At 42.7% G+C, this 14,033-nt stretch overlaps 1 protein-coding gene across 5 annotated transcripts in view; it reads right to left on the bottom strand.

The window, feature by feature from the left end:
- The window catches only part of Dnah5 (dynein axonemal heavy chain 5), a 332,580-nt gene that overhangs the window by 259,155 nt on the left and 59,392 nt on the right, over positions 1–14,033 (bottom strand). For 4 of the 5 annotated variants that reach the window (XM_087189237.1, XM_087189236.1, XM_013072408.3 and 1 more), the window contains exon 2: positions 94–228. In XM_087189237.1, the coding sequence (XP_087045363.1) occupies positions 94–228 (135 nt within the window). Of the gene's footprint in view, positions 1–93; positions 229–4,299; positions 4,675–14,033 lie in introns of those variants that run through there. The other variant, XM_087189238.1, reaches the window with a different exon arrangement.

Here is a 14,033-nt window from a genome sequence, read left to right on the forward strand (position 1 = left end):
CTAAGGCACAGAGCAGGATCTGCCACAGGACAGGGTCCACAAAGCATCTGTGCTTCCCACAGTCAAGTCAGTGAGAACTCAAATGGATCACACCTGATTCCCTTCAAGAACTGCATCTTCCACCTCACTTTTGTTCAGGTCCAAACAGGAAGCTACAATTGCGAATAAGTAGTCATGTCTTCCATCCAAATGAGCCCGCTTGGCTTCTTTCTCTTCCTTCAGTCTTTGCTAAAAGAAAGGAATAAAAATGTTATATTGTCACCACTGTTCTCAAATGGATTTATTTTGTAATAATTTCTACAATTTGGGGTTTTTTTCAAGTCTCAGGTATTCAGATAATAGCTTAATAGTACCAGTTTTTATGTACCATCTTCTATTTTTAGAAATAACATTACTTATGAAAATAAGGTGTGCTTATTGTTTTGAAATGGAGACAGAGAAATTATCTGTCATCCAGAAATTACTGCTGTTAATATTTTGTTCTAAATCTTTGCAGACTTATTTCTGCACATGTATAAGCATTTAATGAATATATACCAAAAAAGATATTGTCATTCTTTAAACATTTTCTCAGGCATTAAAATAATAGTCTTCTACACTGTCTTCTATCTTCATTGTTTGTTTACAGGTTCATATCTGGTCTTGAAGTTAATTGCTGAGTTTCACTGCCTACTTTTAACTACTGTATTGATTATTAGTTATAATAATAAAGCATGTTTGACATAACCAGTGTTAGCAGTTCGAAGTTCATCCTTCCATATGCTTTGTTCATAAACATATATGCAAAATATGCACACATCTATGTCATATCATAAAGTTTTTTCATGCATTTCTCCCTTAACACTGTATCAGACTTCTTTTTAGTTTATTAGGGATTATTGCAACCCATGTAGTAGCTGCAAAATATTTTAATATGGTTAATCCATAATTTATTCAACTATTTTGCCATTAGTGGCCATTCAGGCTCTAGTCTATTTCTTTTTTTTTTTTTTGGTACTGGGGATCGAACTCGGGTCCTTCCACTTGCAAGGCAGGCGGCGTAACCACTGAGCTAAATCTCCGGCCCCTAGTCTATTTCTTTAAATAAACACATTACCTTTTAATGCCAATCACTAGCTACTACTTCTTTTAATCAACAAACATTTATTAAGTCTCAAACACATGCCAGCACTATAGAGATAAATACAACTCAGTAGCCTCAAAAAACCTCACAGCCTCCCTGGCAGGAGACAAGCAGGAAATGTAAATACCGCAGAATGGCATGACTGTTACAGTGAATCAGATTTAGGGGACCCCAAATACAGGACAATTTGTGGGTCTTCAGAGAAGAAGAAAAAAGGAGGATCTCCCTCTCTGGTCCAGGGTTGGGAAGAAGTGAAGGTATGAGTAACAGAAAAGCTTTCAGGAGGAAGTGTTTTCAAGCCCTGAGTTGAAGGAAGGTTGGTCACCCCTCTTAGGATGGAGGCATCTCTGCATATGTAAAGACCAAGAGGCATAAGAAAGCATAGCACATTCTGGAAATCACAAGGCAGCCAAGATGGTTGAAATTATAAAAGACTAGGAAAGCCTAATGGAAAATGAGAATGAAGTCAGATCTCAAAATATCAGAAAGCTTAACCATTCTCGGGTATCCATAGTAATCACTGATGAATTCAAATCGAGAGAGAGCAATGTTTAGCTCTTCGTGCGGCACTGGCAAATCCATCACCCCAACAGCACTGCTGAGAGTGGAGAGTCATCGTGTAAGCTGTGGACGGTCTGGTGGGTTAGGGTCACATTCCCAGAGACCAGGGTGCTTCAGGAGGGGGTTGAGGCAGCGCCATCTGTAGCTGAGTGTTTAGAAGTGCTAGGTTCAGAAGTGTGGTGATACACATGTGGAGACATGGGTGGACCATTAGAAACGTGGATCTGGAGTTCGAGGGGAAATTCTTCAAAGATACAGATATAGATGCATGTTTCCAGCCCGGCACAACTGACCTTATGGGCCAGGTCATTCTTGTGAGGAGCAGCCTTGTGCACTGTAAGTTGGTTAGCAGCATCCTGGTCTTTTGTCTTACAGACGTCAGTCAGTAGCTTCTCACTACCAAGGCATGAGAATGAAAGCTGTCTGCAGACATCATCAAACATCCCCTGAGGGACAAATATCACCCTCCACTGAGAACCTCTAATATGATAAAGACACACATAGGCATGGATATATGTGCATGATGTAAATAGACGTGATATAAAAACTACAATGCGAATGATGTATCTGGGATTGTGCAGAACAGAACCTGCAAAATGATGTAGCAGCCCTTTCATCCAGCAGGCAGTAGATGCGCACTAGTTATTTATAAATATTTGTCAAATGAATGACTAAACCGAAGTGTAAGCCATAAGGGCAGATATTTCCTAGCAGAGATACGGAGATGAAAGGACAAGATGCTGGAGAGCCTTGAGGAACAGCAGCATGCCAGGAGCAAGGAGGGAAAGCTAAGGACAAGTGTACAGAGAGAAAGGACACAGGAAACAGGAACATCAGCCAGCCCTGCAGAGGCCAGCGGTATAGTGCTACAGAGGGGCTCATTAGGGTGTCTTTCAGGACTGCCCTTACAAGAGGCTCCAACATCCCACATCTCTTTGGCAACATGATCATGCAATAAACCTGCCAAGAGATAGACCCTTCCTTCTCCCCTGGAATTTGGCTGGGGAAACAAGATGGTGAGACTTCCTTGCCTAGTCCTTAGCAATGATTTCAGCATCTGCCACTGGATTTGGAATGCTCCCTGGGAGCCCCTCCACCATACTGAGACATTCAAGTCATGTGGGGAGACTGTGTGGATGAGAAGCAAGGTGCTCCAGTCAACAGTCCCTGCTGACCTCCCAAACCCCGGGCCAGCATGAAGTCTGAGCCATGTGAATAAGCCAGAAACCTTCAGATGAATGCAACCCACATCGTGAGTGACAGAACCACCCAACTGAGCTCAATCACCCACAGAATCGAGAGATGATAGATTGCTGTTGTTGCTTTAGGCCTTAAGTTTCAGTGTGGTTTGTTACTTAGCAGCAGGTAACAGAAATCTTGTTAGAATAATATGGTTGGACAGAAAGCCAATGGAGTAGACTTGAGAACAGGATAATTGGGAGAAAAGAAGTATAAAGATACTGAAACACAGACTAATTTTTCCAGAAACTTGACATAAAGAAGAGGACATTGTACTAGTAGATAGAGGGGAATTTAGAGTGAAGGAAGAACTTTTTAAGATAAGAAAAAGACTTATGAAAAAGAAAAAGGGATTTCAGAGTAATTGAAAGATCACTGCTACAATGGCTTGGGGATGCAGCTGAATGGTGAAGCATTTGTCTAGCATGCCAGAGGCCCTGAATTCAACCTTAGTGCTGCAAAAGAAAGAGAAAAAGAAATATCATTGCTATACCTACGCAATTTACATGGATTTTTCTGAACCTGAAAGACTATGTGAGAGACGACTTAGTTGAGAAAGGGAGCAGAGATTATAGTTTAAAAAGATAAACATTTTACCAATTTTCTTGCCATTTTCTAAAACAAAGGTCTTGACACAATACATATGTTTCATAGCCACCAAATAGAAGAAAATGTATATATATTTTCAAATGTCACTAAAACCAAGAAGATGGCTGTTGTTTTGAACTGTATACCTTCCTGGCAGGGAGAAATAAAACACTTTTCTCAAAGTGATATCTCTAGTTTTTAGTAAAAATCTTTAACAGATGAGAACACAGTGACCAATTAGCAATAGAACAAAGAAAACATAAATGCTCAGTAAAAAATAAAGAAATAAAAGAAGTATAGAGCCAGAATATTCAAGATTTAACGCAACTGAAGGCTTCCAAAGAAGACAGAAACTTAAATGAGATTCTGCCATGGCAACACATTATCCCACGACCCAATTTTAGGAGATTCCACAGGGAAAAAAATATTGCAATGAAAGAGAGATTGGTCCCTAAAACAGAACATGATTTATTCTATTTTTAGTTAAATATCACAGAAGACAAAAATTCTGAAGCAGTTTTACACTCACATGGAAAATGGTCAGCATGTTTTTAAAGTAAATGTTTTCAAAAGCTATTTCTTAAGAGCTGAATGTGTTCTTACTTAAACGGAGTGTCTTATCTCCTAAAGACAAGAAATACGAAATCAACTCCTGTACCATGGAGATGAAAAACCACAATGTTTACCACGCTCAACTTTCTTGGCCTTACACTCAGGTATCATGATACAATAGGATTTTCTTGTTTTTTACCACCACAAAAAGTCAGTAACATCAAATAAATATTTACTGATCATATCAATCCATTGTCACCCTATAAGCCTGACCATGCAGCTTTCTGGTTGCTAGGGGACTGCAGCAACAAGCAGTCAGGTGACAAGCTGCCAGGGAGGGGGTGGCTTGTTCTGCTGGCCTTCGCAAGATCTAGGGTGCCTGGAGAGTGAAAGCAGAATGGAATTAATATGACAAGAAACTACCAGGTACACTTTTGGAGACAGGGAAAAGGGCCAGGGAAGGGAGGCAAGAAAAGGAGGGTAAGAAGATTGAAAATGATCAAGACATGTTACATGCATACACCAAACCCCCAAAATACTAACATGTATTAATTTTTTTAAGACAAGAGGGAAACTATGTAATGATTGTTTTTCATTGCTAAAGATCCACCCTAGGGCCTTCACATCATGCCAAACACTCTACCAAGGAGCTACATTCACAACCCCATAATGATTTTTAAGTATTTTATGAAAATTGTTTTGCACTGCATGCACCCATTTATGTAACAGGGGCAAAGGTCAGAACCGCATTCAATATCCAAAGAACTCTAATGTGGTATTAAAACATCTGAGACAGGATGTGTTACTAATGCCTTGGAATGTGAAAGTCTAATGTAGGACTTCACAAAAAATGAGCTCTGCTTTCCAGGGGTAAAGGGGATGACTCACCCACAAAGAGAAGTTGACGTCAGACTGGGTCGTAGGGTGCAGTTTCCTCTGCCACTAATTGCAAGACTTCACTCCTGACCCTGAACCTCTCCAGGGCTTCAGTTTCCCTGACTCCCAGGTCAAGGTATTGGACTAGACGCGGCTAAGTAACACTCTTGTCTAACGGGCACTCCCCTTCTCATGGGCCCAAAAGTGAATACAAACGACAATCTGGTGACTTTAAAATGCAGATCCCATGGAAGACCTCAACGCTATGTGTTTTCAAAAAGCTCTGTGACCTGTTTTCAAAATCAACCCATCCATCCTATTAAAAATAAAAATACTAACCTTTGTCCTTAACTCCTCAGAATTTAGGTCCAAGTTTGCATTCACAAATAGTGGATGAAGTATACACATGCTCAGTCTTTTGTTTTGGTCAATCTCCAACTATTTGGGAAGCCATATAGGAATGGAGAAAAAAATAAAATGGAGCCAAAAGTCCTAACGTGAAAGATGTTTGTGAAGATCAAACTATATGCAGACCAGCATACCAACACAGGAATTTAAATGACCCAGGATATCAAAATTTAGGCAAAACTTCTTTTGGTGGTGGTGGTGCTAGGGATTGAGCCCAGGGCCTTCGCACTGAGCTTTACCCCGGTACTTTTTTTGTGTTTTATTTTGAGACAGAGTCTCACTAAGTCAGTAAGTTGCCGAGGCTGAGCTTGAACTTTTAATCCCCCTGCTTCAGCCTCCCAGAGTTCTGGGATTACTCATGAGCCACCATGCCTAGCTAACAATGGTATTGTTACTTGTACTAATGTGTAAGCTCCCTCCACCTTTAGAAAGCCCTGCCTTGTTGGCAGGTGGGTCTCTGACCCAGACTCAACACACTGACCCCTCTGGCCCCCAGCAGAAGCTGCACATGGGTCTAACAGCCCCTTGATGCCTGGGCAGGAACGCTTCCCACTGCTCCTGAGGGGCACATTTTGTGCTGTTTGCCCTCCTCAAATTGCTACCTATAGCTCTGTTAGTCGTCATGTGCTTACTGTGTTTGCTTTATCTCAAAAACCTATGAAACAGATATTATTATCTCCACACCAGAAAGTTGAAACAATAAACCATTGACAACTTTCCCAAGAGCATTCTACTAAGTCCTGTGTCGATGGGGTGGACCAAGACCCAGGGTGTTTAAAGGCATCCAAGAATCTTGAATCTATTCAACTTGACATTAAATGATGCTTTTTTTTCTCTAAATTTAAATTCAAGAGCTATCTAGGGTGCTCTAGGAAGAGACATAGGTTATGGAAGGAGTTGTTAATGTAAACCAGGGTTAAGTGGCACTCACATTCCGAGTTATACCGGTGATATTTCAGTGCCACTTTGGATTCATAGCCCAGTGGCTCCCAGCCTATGTCCTGTTCCCACACTGCCCTGCCCTCCTGTGTCTCTCGGTAAATGAGGCAATGAGGTGCCCCCACTCAACCCCCCACTCCGACAGTCTGAGAGCTGCATTTGCTGCTTGGGCAGCCAGGAGGCTGGACTCTAGGTTTCCACTCCTCACTGCTGCCACCTTTTGTCTACTTCGTATTTCATGTCCCAGGTCCTCAGATAATACCATTGCATAGACATGTGAATGGGCAAAAAATGGATTCTATGGTAAAACAAATCTTTGCTGTTTCTATGTGACATTATTAACCTGTTGCATGTCTGAGTCTAAGAAAGAATTCTGATATAAGAGGTCCCCTTGCATATTTTCACATCAATATATTTCCACATCAATATATTTCTATTTGTTTGATATGTGTGTTTTATTCCTTTATGTATGTGCACGGTCATAATAAAGTAGTTATTATGTAACGTAATGGAGCATAAGATAGATTGAAATCCCCACCTGAGATAACTGAAAATAATGTAGACTCTATGAATTATTGTTGAAGTTCCTTATCTTAAATAATCAAAGTAAATGATGGATTGATTTGGATTTGGCTGCCCATATCAATCCCAAGTCCACAGACAGTTAATCACCTGATAAGAACAAAGTGCTAAATTAGAGGCCAAGGACAAGGGTCTGTCCAATTTAGGTGAGTCAGCTTCACTCTATCCCCTTTCCCTAAATGGAAGACCTGGAGCAAATCAATGAGCAGAAAGAGAAACTTATTCCAAGTCCTACTGAAATGGCTGGTATTTGATAAAATACATACATATTTCTTTTCTTTTTATTTTTGGTACCGAGGATCGAACTCGGGACCTTGCACTTGCAAGGCAGGCGGCGAAACCACTGAGCTAAATCCCCAGCCCTATTTCTTTTCTGTTTTAAAGATATCCAATAGCCCACACTGGTTTAGCTCGCTGATCTGCCATAAATATAACCGGGTCTTTGTCTCTTGAGCAGTTAAACCAAAGAACTCAACTGAACCTTATCATTCCCACCAGCACGGCAGCCCTACCAGTGAAAGAGTGCTGTCTGTTTTGATTTTTTTCATGTCCCCCGTCCCTGGTGCCCAACACACTGCACACAGTGAGCCTCAAGTAATATTGTTTGGGGTCAAAAAATACTACCCTCCAGGGTGGCTCTTCAACATGCGGAGTGCTTAGAATTGAAGGAGACTGGAAGCAAAGTCTCTCTGACCCCCTGATGTCCTTCTGTCACTCACCACTCGTTCTCCTCCAAAGGGAGTCACAGAAATCAGAATTCCTTTCCCTAAGGTGAGTCACAGAAACAAACTCCTCTCCCCAGAGCCAGCCACAGGAACTAGAAAGGTCACTCTCTCCCTTCTCCCTTTTCTCTAGAAGATCTTCATCCTGAGCTGCTCTGCTCCATACCTAAGAGGAAGGATACAGTGCAGACAGGCCTGGCTGGATCACCCCTCAGTCTGTTACAGTCAGTCATACTTTTTTGGCCCAATCACCCTTCTGTAGGACTGTCCCTCCTGCATCAAGCCTAAGCATAGAAGCAAATGTTCTTCTCTTTTTAACTTGCCTTCTGTTATTGGAGTATCACTCATGACCCTTATGAGGGGTGAGAAAAGGGAATGATACCACACCTTCCTGTTCCTACCACTGGGAAAATTAACCAAGTGATTCATTTTACAACGCACTTTCAAGTAAAGCCTGGAACAAATTATTCTAGAACAACGTGAGTCCATGATTACACACCAGAGTTCAGCCAATCAACTTTTGGATCTATGTTTTTGTGACCCAACCATAAACTACTCCATAATATTCTGCCCCAGATGTGGATGCATCTCTCCCCCAATTCACAGCAAATATAACTAAGCTAGTGGAGCTGACATCCCATTTATTCTTTTTTTTTGTTTTTTTGTTTATTTGGGGGTTTTTTGGTACCAGGGATCGAACTCAGGACCCTGTGCTTGCGCAGCAGGTGCCAGAACCACTGAGCTAAATCCCTGGCCCCAAATCTTTGTTGTTGTTGTTGTTTGTGTTTTTCTTTTTTTGGTACGGGGATCGAACTCGGGACCTTTTGCTTTTGAGGCAGGTGGCAGCACCACTGAGCTAAATCCCCGCCACCGCCTCCCCCGCCCCACATCCCATTTGAATGTGCTGAATTACAGAGACTGAGAAAAGCAGCTCTTGTTCATTTCCATTTAGGATGCTCTGTCTCCTGACGGAAAACAGTCCCCCTCTTTGTCTGCTAGCTTGTCTGGGGTTTTTTATTAATTTTATTGGTACATTTTAGGTATTCAGTATAATGACATTCATCATTGAAAATTTGCACCTTTACATAATCCATCTTGGTTCTTATTTTCTCCCCCATTCCCCTGCCCTCCCTTCACCCCCTCCACCCCTCTTTATTTACAAAGACTTCGTTTCCATTCCACAGGGAGCCTTTCCCTTCCTGGCCTCTGAGATGCTTCCTGGCCCACCCTGACTTGCTCATTAATTGGCTGGGAGAATCTCAGTTTAGAAACTCTCTCCTCCTAACTGCATCTCACATCTTGCCTTCTCTTACCCTACTTTCTTTTCACTCCAAGTGAAGGGCCACAGCTGCAGAGGAAGAGCTGCTCCTCCTTCCTGAGTTAAGAGCACTTCAGAGAAGTGGGTTCCGGAAGAGAAAGAGACTCCAGGCTGGCTAATCCCACTCACAGCAGGTGCCTGGTGAAGCCCTCCTTTGTTGAAAGAGAGCCACTCTCCCCTCTACTGCAAGGTGCCAGCACTCTAAACAGAAAAGGAGCCCTCAATTTTGTGTCCAAGGATAAGCTTTGGAATCTTGTCTATTTCTGCTGGAGTTCTCTTACTTACTAACCTCCTTATCTGTCATTCTTTCCAGGCAAAAAGATCCTCTCTTTGCTATTTAGTATAGGTGGGTTTTCACTCAAACCAAGCCAAAACCAGATGTAGGAGTATTGCTGTGGTTTAAATCTAAATTGTCCCGCAAAAGTCTCATGTGTTTGGAAAGTGACTGGCTCATGGGGGCACAGCAGATTCGTCCATTGATGAGTTCACAGCTGAGTGTGTTGGCTAGAGAAGGGGTCAGTGAGGTGGAAAGGTATGTCCTTGGCCCTGGCCCCTCCCCGCCTGCTTCTTGACTGTCATGGGATAACCAGATTTTCTCTGCCACGCCTTCCCATCATTCTGTTTCTGCCTTGGAGCCAGCTGACCATGGACTGACCCACTGGAAACTGTGCCAAATAAAGCTCTCCCCCTTAAGCTGTGGGTGTCAGGTATTTTGTCCTAGTTTGGGAAAGTGACTGATACAGGTATCTCAATCACTTCTACCTCTCCTCCCCTACATTACACCCCCTCCCAAAGTCTAACTCAGGCCTATTTTCTGCACACCAAACTTCTGGAACTGAACTGAGACTTACCTTTATGTGGTCATGTGATTTAACCTCTCCCACTCCCACAATGGCTTTACTCCAAAATCAGAAATACTGTTGTAGGTTTCCAACAGTTTCATCTGGCAGAAGAGGCTATATAATTCAAGTGGCTTTTACCCATTCACTTAAGAGGTACACTGTGTCAACATTCATACCATGTATGGCACAAGAGTGAAATTCTCAAGCTTCCTTTATTCACCCAACAAACCATTGTGCTCAGAAATGGCTGCTCATCAGAATCCCCTGGGGCTTTAACTTTCTGATGTTGACCTCCCATCCCCCAAGAAATTCTCACTCACCTGCCCAGAACTGCAGCCCAGTCATTGCAAGTTTTTTTAAAGCACCCCTGATGACTCTAACATGCAACTCTGCCAAAGATCACTGTTCTAACTGAAGTCATCTGATGAAGGGATCACGACTGATTAAACCACCAAGATCCCCCTTGAAAGAGGAATTTAGTAGAGAAAGTCTAAGGACATAAATTTGGAATCCTAACTCTAGACTTCCCTTTTCTCCTTCTTAGAGTTGTTCACTGAATGATACTGAAGTACCGGTACCTTCACGGAACAGGAGATGGGGGATATCTGAGCATTTATTTATCCATGACCTGTTACCCACTAGAGTGAAGATTTGTCCTTTTCTCTATCCTCCCTTGTCAACAGTGATGAAATGTGGCCTTCCCTTATTCCCCTACTCTTCTTACTACAAGGACCAGGTGCACTGTTACAACAGGGGGGTGCCAGTATGTCTTCAGGGCTGAGAATGGCCACATGTTACAGTAGGAGGACATCCCCTAAAACATGAGGACATACTTGTCACTCAGTGGGAAGTCACCAGTCCCTACCCCGTCCCAGTGAGGCCACAGAAACTAGATCCCTTCTTTTGTTAATGAGCCAGTCTGATCTTCACAGGACCAGGCTAAAGTCCTCTCCCTACTTCCCTTTCTTCCTACAGCTCCACTAAAGCCTGTGATTTGTGGCAACGCTTCAGGTTTAAGTTCTGTTGTCACAGAAGCAAGTTCCCGAGTGTGTCCTGTATCACTATGAAGTTCAGTTCTAAACCCCATGGGCCTGGAAGGACTCTTCCTGCCATACCTTGGATCACAATGTTTGGCATAAAGAGGGGCCCACCGAAGAGCTGTGGGATGGAGGGAATTTCCACCGGAGGCTGCAGCTCCAGGATGTAGCTGGTTCCTGACTACTAAGTGGCCACCCTGGGGCATCACCTCCTTGGTGGTCATTTGCCTATCAACAGGCAGTACCTGTGCCCTCTGCCTCCCAGCTCGGTCCTAGGTCCTAGCGCTATTCCCCTTCCAAGGCTCCACCTCCTCTACCCGAAACGTGTCCAACAGGCCAAGCAGGTCTGGGCCCGACTAACAGGAGATGCTGAAACAGGCTTGCCTATTTTGCCAGAGAATAGCAGAACTGATAGCTTTTCCCCTCTCAAAGGATATCAGAAAGCAAAAGCTCCTTTTGTCTTGGCTTCCACTACTCCTCCAGTGGAAACCAGAGCCGCCTCCTGCAGAGCAGCTCAGCAGGGAGGGGAAGGGGGCATCTCCCGGGCGGAGTGTATTCCTCCCCTCCTTCCACCCACAGGAGAATGCCCTTTGGAGAGCCTTGGAGCAGCCTGGGACTCATGAGCAAAGCATCTGGAATTCATGTCGTGGCCCAGGGTCATTGAGTACTAAGCATGTGTTTTATCCATGAAAGAAACAGAAAGAAAGCCAACATCAGATCTGGACCTTATTTTTGCAAATCAGTAAATATTTACAGATTTTTTTTTCCTTTCAAGTTCCTTTTAATGAAAAGCATTTGGGTTTATGATACAAAAGAAAGAAGATATGGTTTGATTTTTCTAAACCATGCACCTTGTGGTAAATTTGTTTGCTGCTGGCATGGATGTGTAACAGGGACTTCAAGGCTGGGCTGTGATGCCCGGTGGGTAACTAAAAACAGGATAAGCTTGGCATTTCTGCCTTCATTTTATATCTGTCTCCTTGTTACCTTAAAGCTCTGGAGAGGGTCCCGCTCACTCTACACATAGGTGTGCTAAGCAATTAAGATGTATCTGTGTACACACTAGGAATAGCTAGTATCTTGTCCCGTTTCAAGTCTGAAGACACCAAGGTAAGAATAACTAAGGCATTTTCAAGATTTCCAGGGAATTAAAATGCCAGTTTTTACAGCTGTCCAGTTCCAGACGCCCTGGAGTGATGCCTGGAAGTCTCCAATCATTGTCCTAAGCCTGCATCATCTCGAATTCCAGAAAAAGCAGAGCCTCGCAGACTACCCAACAATGAGTTCCCCCCTGACCCCAGGTAGGCGCAATCCTCCCAGGGGACCTAGATTGGCCCCCAGCCCATAAGAACTCTGGAGCTACTGGGGAGAACCAGTCGTGAGATAACCACAAACCAAAGCATGGCTTGACCAGGGTTACCTAGGCTACCGTGTATGCCAAACTCCTGGCTGGGCAAACCCCTAACTCTTGCCTTTGCTTCTCTTTTGTATAAAACCTCAACATTTCTGTTAGCTTCTCAAAAACAGACTGCAAAAATCTTTATCTGTCCTCCCTGAATGACCATGTTGATTCAAGTTCCTTTCCTGCCCTTCAACTTCATATCTCCTTGACTGGCATTTTGGGATGGGGGGCCAAACCCAGACTGCTGAGACCCCTAAAGCCACAGCTTTAGCTCTAAAACTCTAGTAACAGATATTTGTGGATAAAGTCGATTATTATATTATTATAACCTTCTTATACCATCATTATAGTAATAACTCAAGACCAAGGTTACATGAAAACTGACTTACAGTTTTTAGGTTAAGTACCTCAAGAATCTTTCCCATTGATTATTTCAGGTCACAAAGTTATTATTTAAAACATTCTCATATGTGTGCAGTAAATAGAAAATGTGTATTTATGTGACAAACTGCAGAATTATTAAGATAACTCTGTTACTATCATACTTCAGTGGAGTAAACAGAACCAGCATCCTAAACATATAAATGAAATCTGCAGAGAACTTACTCAAAGTAGCTCATGTCAAAGAATCTAATTCATTAATTATACCTAAGATGTTACCACTGATTATAATATTTTAGACTTGGTAATGAAGAACAGGAAAACCTTTCAGATATGTGCAAAATTTGAATCGTTTTATTATTCTACAAGCATATATTAAGGTGTATTACACATCAAGTTCTGCGTTGAAGGAAGATTATTTTCAAAATAGAGATCACCACAAATGACAAGCAGAGGAAATAAGATATGTTAACTAGCCTGATTTGCTCACTGCAAAATGTATAAATGTATCAAAATATGTTGTATCCCAAAAACTATATGCAAATATTTATCGATTCAATTTAAAATGTAATTCTAAAAAGTGGGAAAAATGTCATCCCTGCCCTCCAGGAACTCACAAGCTAGTAAAAGAGACATGGAGACAAGTGTCCTTCAGCACTGTGGTATGACAAGGACTCTACCACACATGGCAGCCAAGTGCTGAGAGGGTAGAGGGAAGGATGATCTCACCTCCCCTGGAGGCTTCTTAGGGGAGACAACGTCAGCACTTGGCATTAAGGTGTTGCTGGCCAACAAGTTCAGTGAATCGGCTGAAATGCCTGCTTGAGAAGGATGCATCAGAATCGGGTGTAGGGAAGTGAGGATGGAATTCTGAGGAAGTGCAAAGACAACAGTCCTACTCTTGTGGGAAACACCGGGCCAGATGGGGTCATCTAGACTGTTGGGGAAACATAAGAAATGAGTGACTGAGCCTGGCAGGAAGCAGGAGTTGGTGTGGAGAGTGACATCCTAGAGAAGCTTCCGTTTCCTTCAGTCATTGATTGGCAGAGGAAGAGGTTCCAAATCCCTCTCCATGCATTTGCAAAATAAAAAAGCTGCTGCACTGGATGGACCCTGTGCTGGGGGAGTTTATGTTCCAAGGCAACTCCCAAAGGCACATTTTTGCATGTGGCATCTGTGATCTCAGTTCCAATCATATGGGAGAGGGAAGACCAGAAAACTTGCCGCCTAGAATCTGCCTTAATCATTTCTAATCACCCACAAAAGTTTACAGGTTTAAAAGAATGTAAAGTCTCAAACCACCCTGGAGATGGTATTTCCCCGATGCAAATGTTTTCCCAGAACACGCAGCATGACTTTCTGCATGTAGATATGCAACGTGCAGAAAAGCTAAAGGGTGCAAATCCTTTTTTAAATTTGAAACATCAACATGTAGCCTTATGTGCAATGCAAAAATTAGTAAG

Source organism: Heterocephalus glaber, unplaced genomic scaffold, assembly GCF_053883595.1.
Source record: "Heterocephalus glaber isolate CG9 unplaced genomic scaffold, H.glaber_assembly_v1.0 deba00001538, whole genome shotgun sequence".
Lineage (NCBI taxonomy): Eukaryota > Metazoa > Chordata > Mammalia > Rodentia > Bathyergidae > Heterocephalus > Heterocephalus glaber.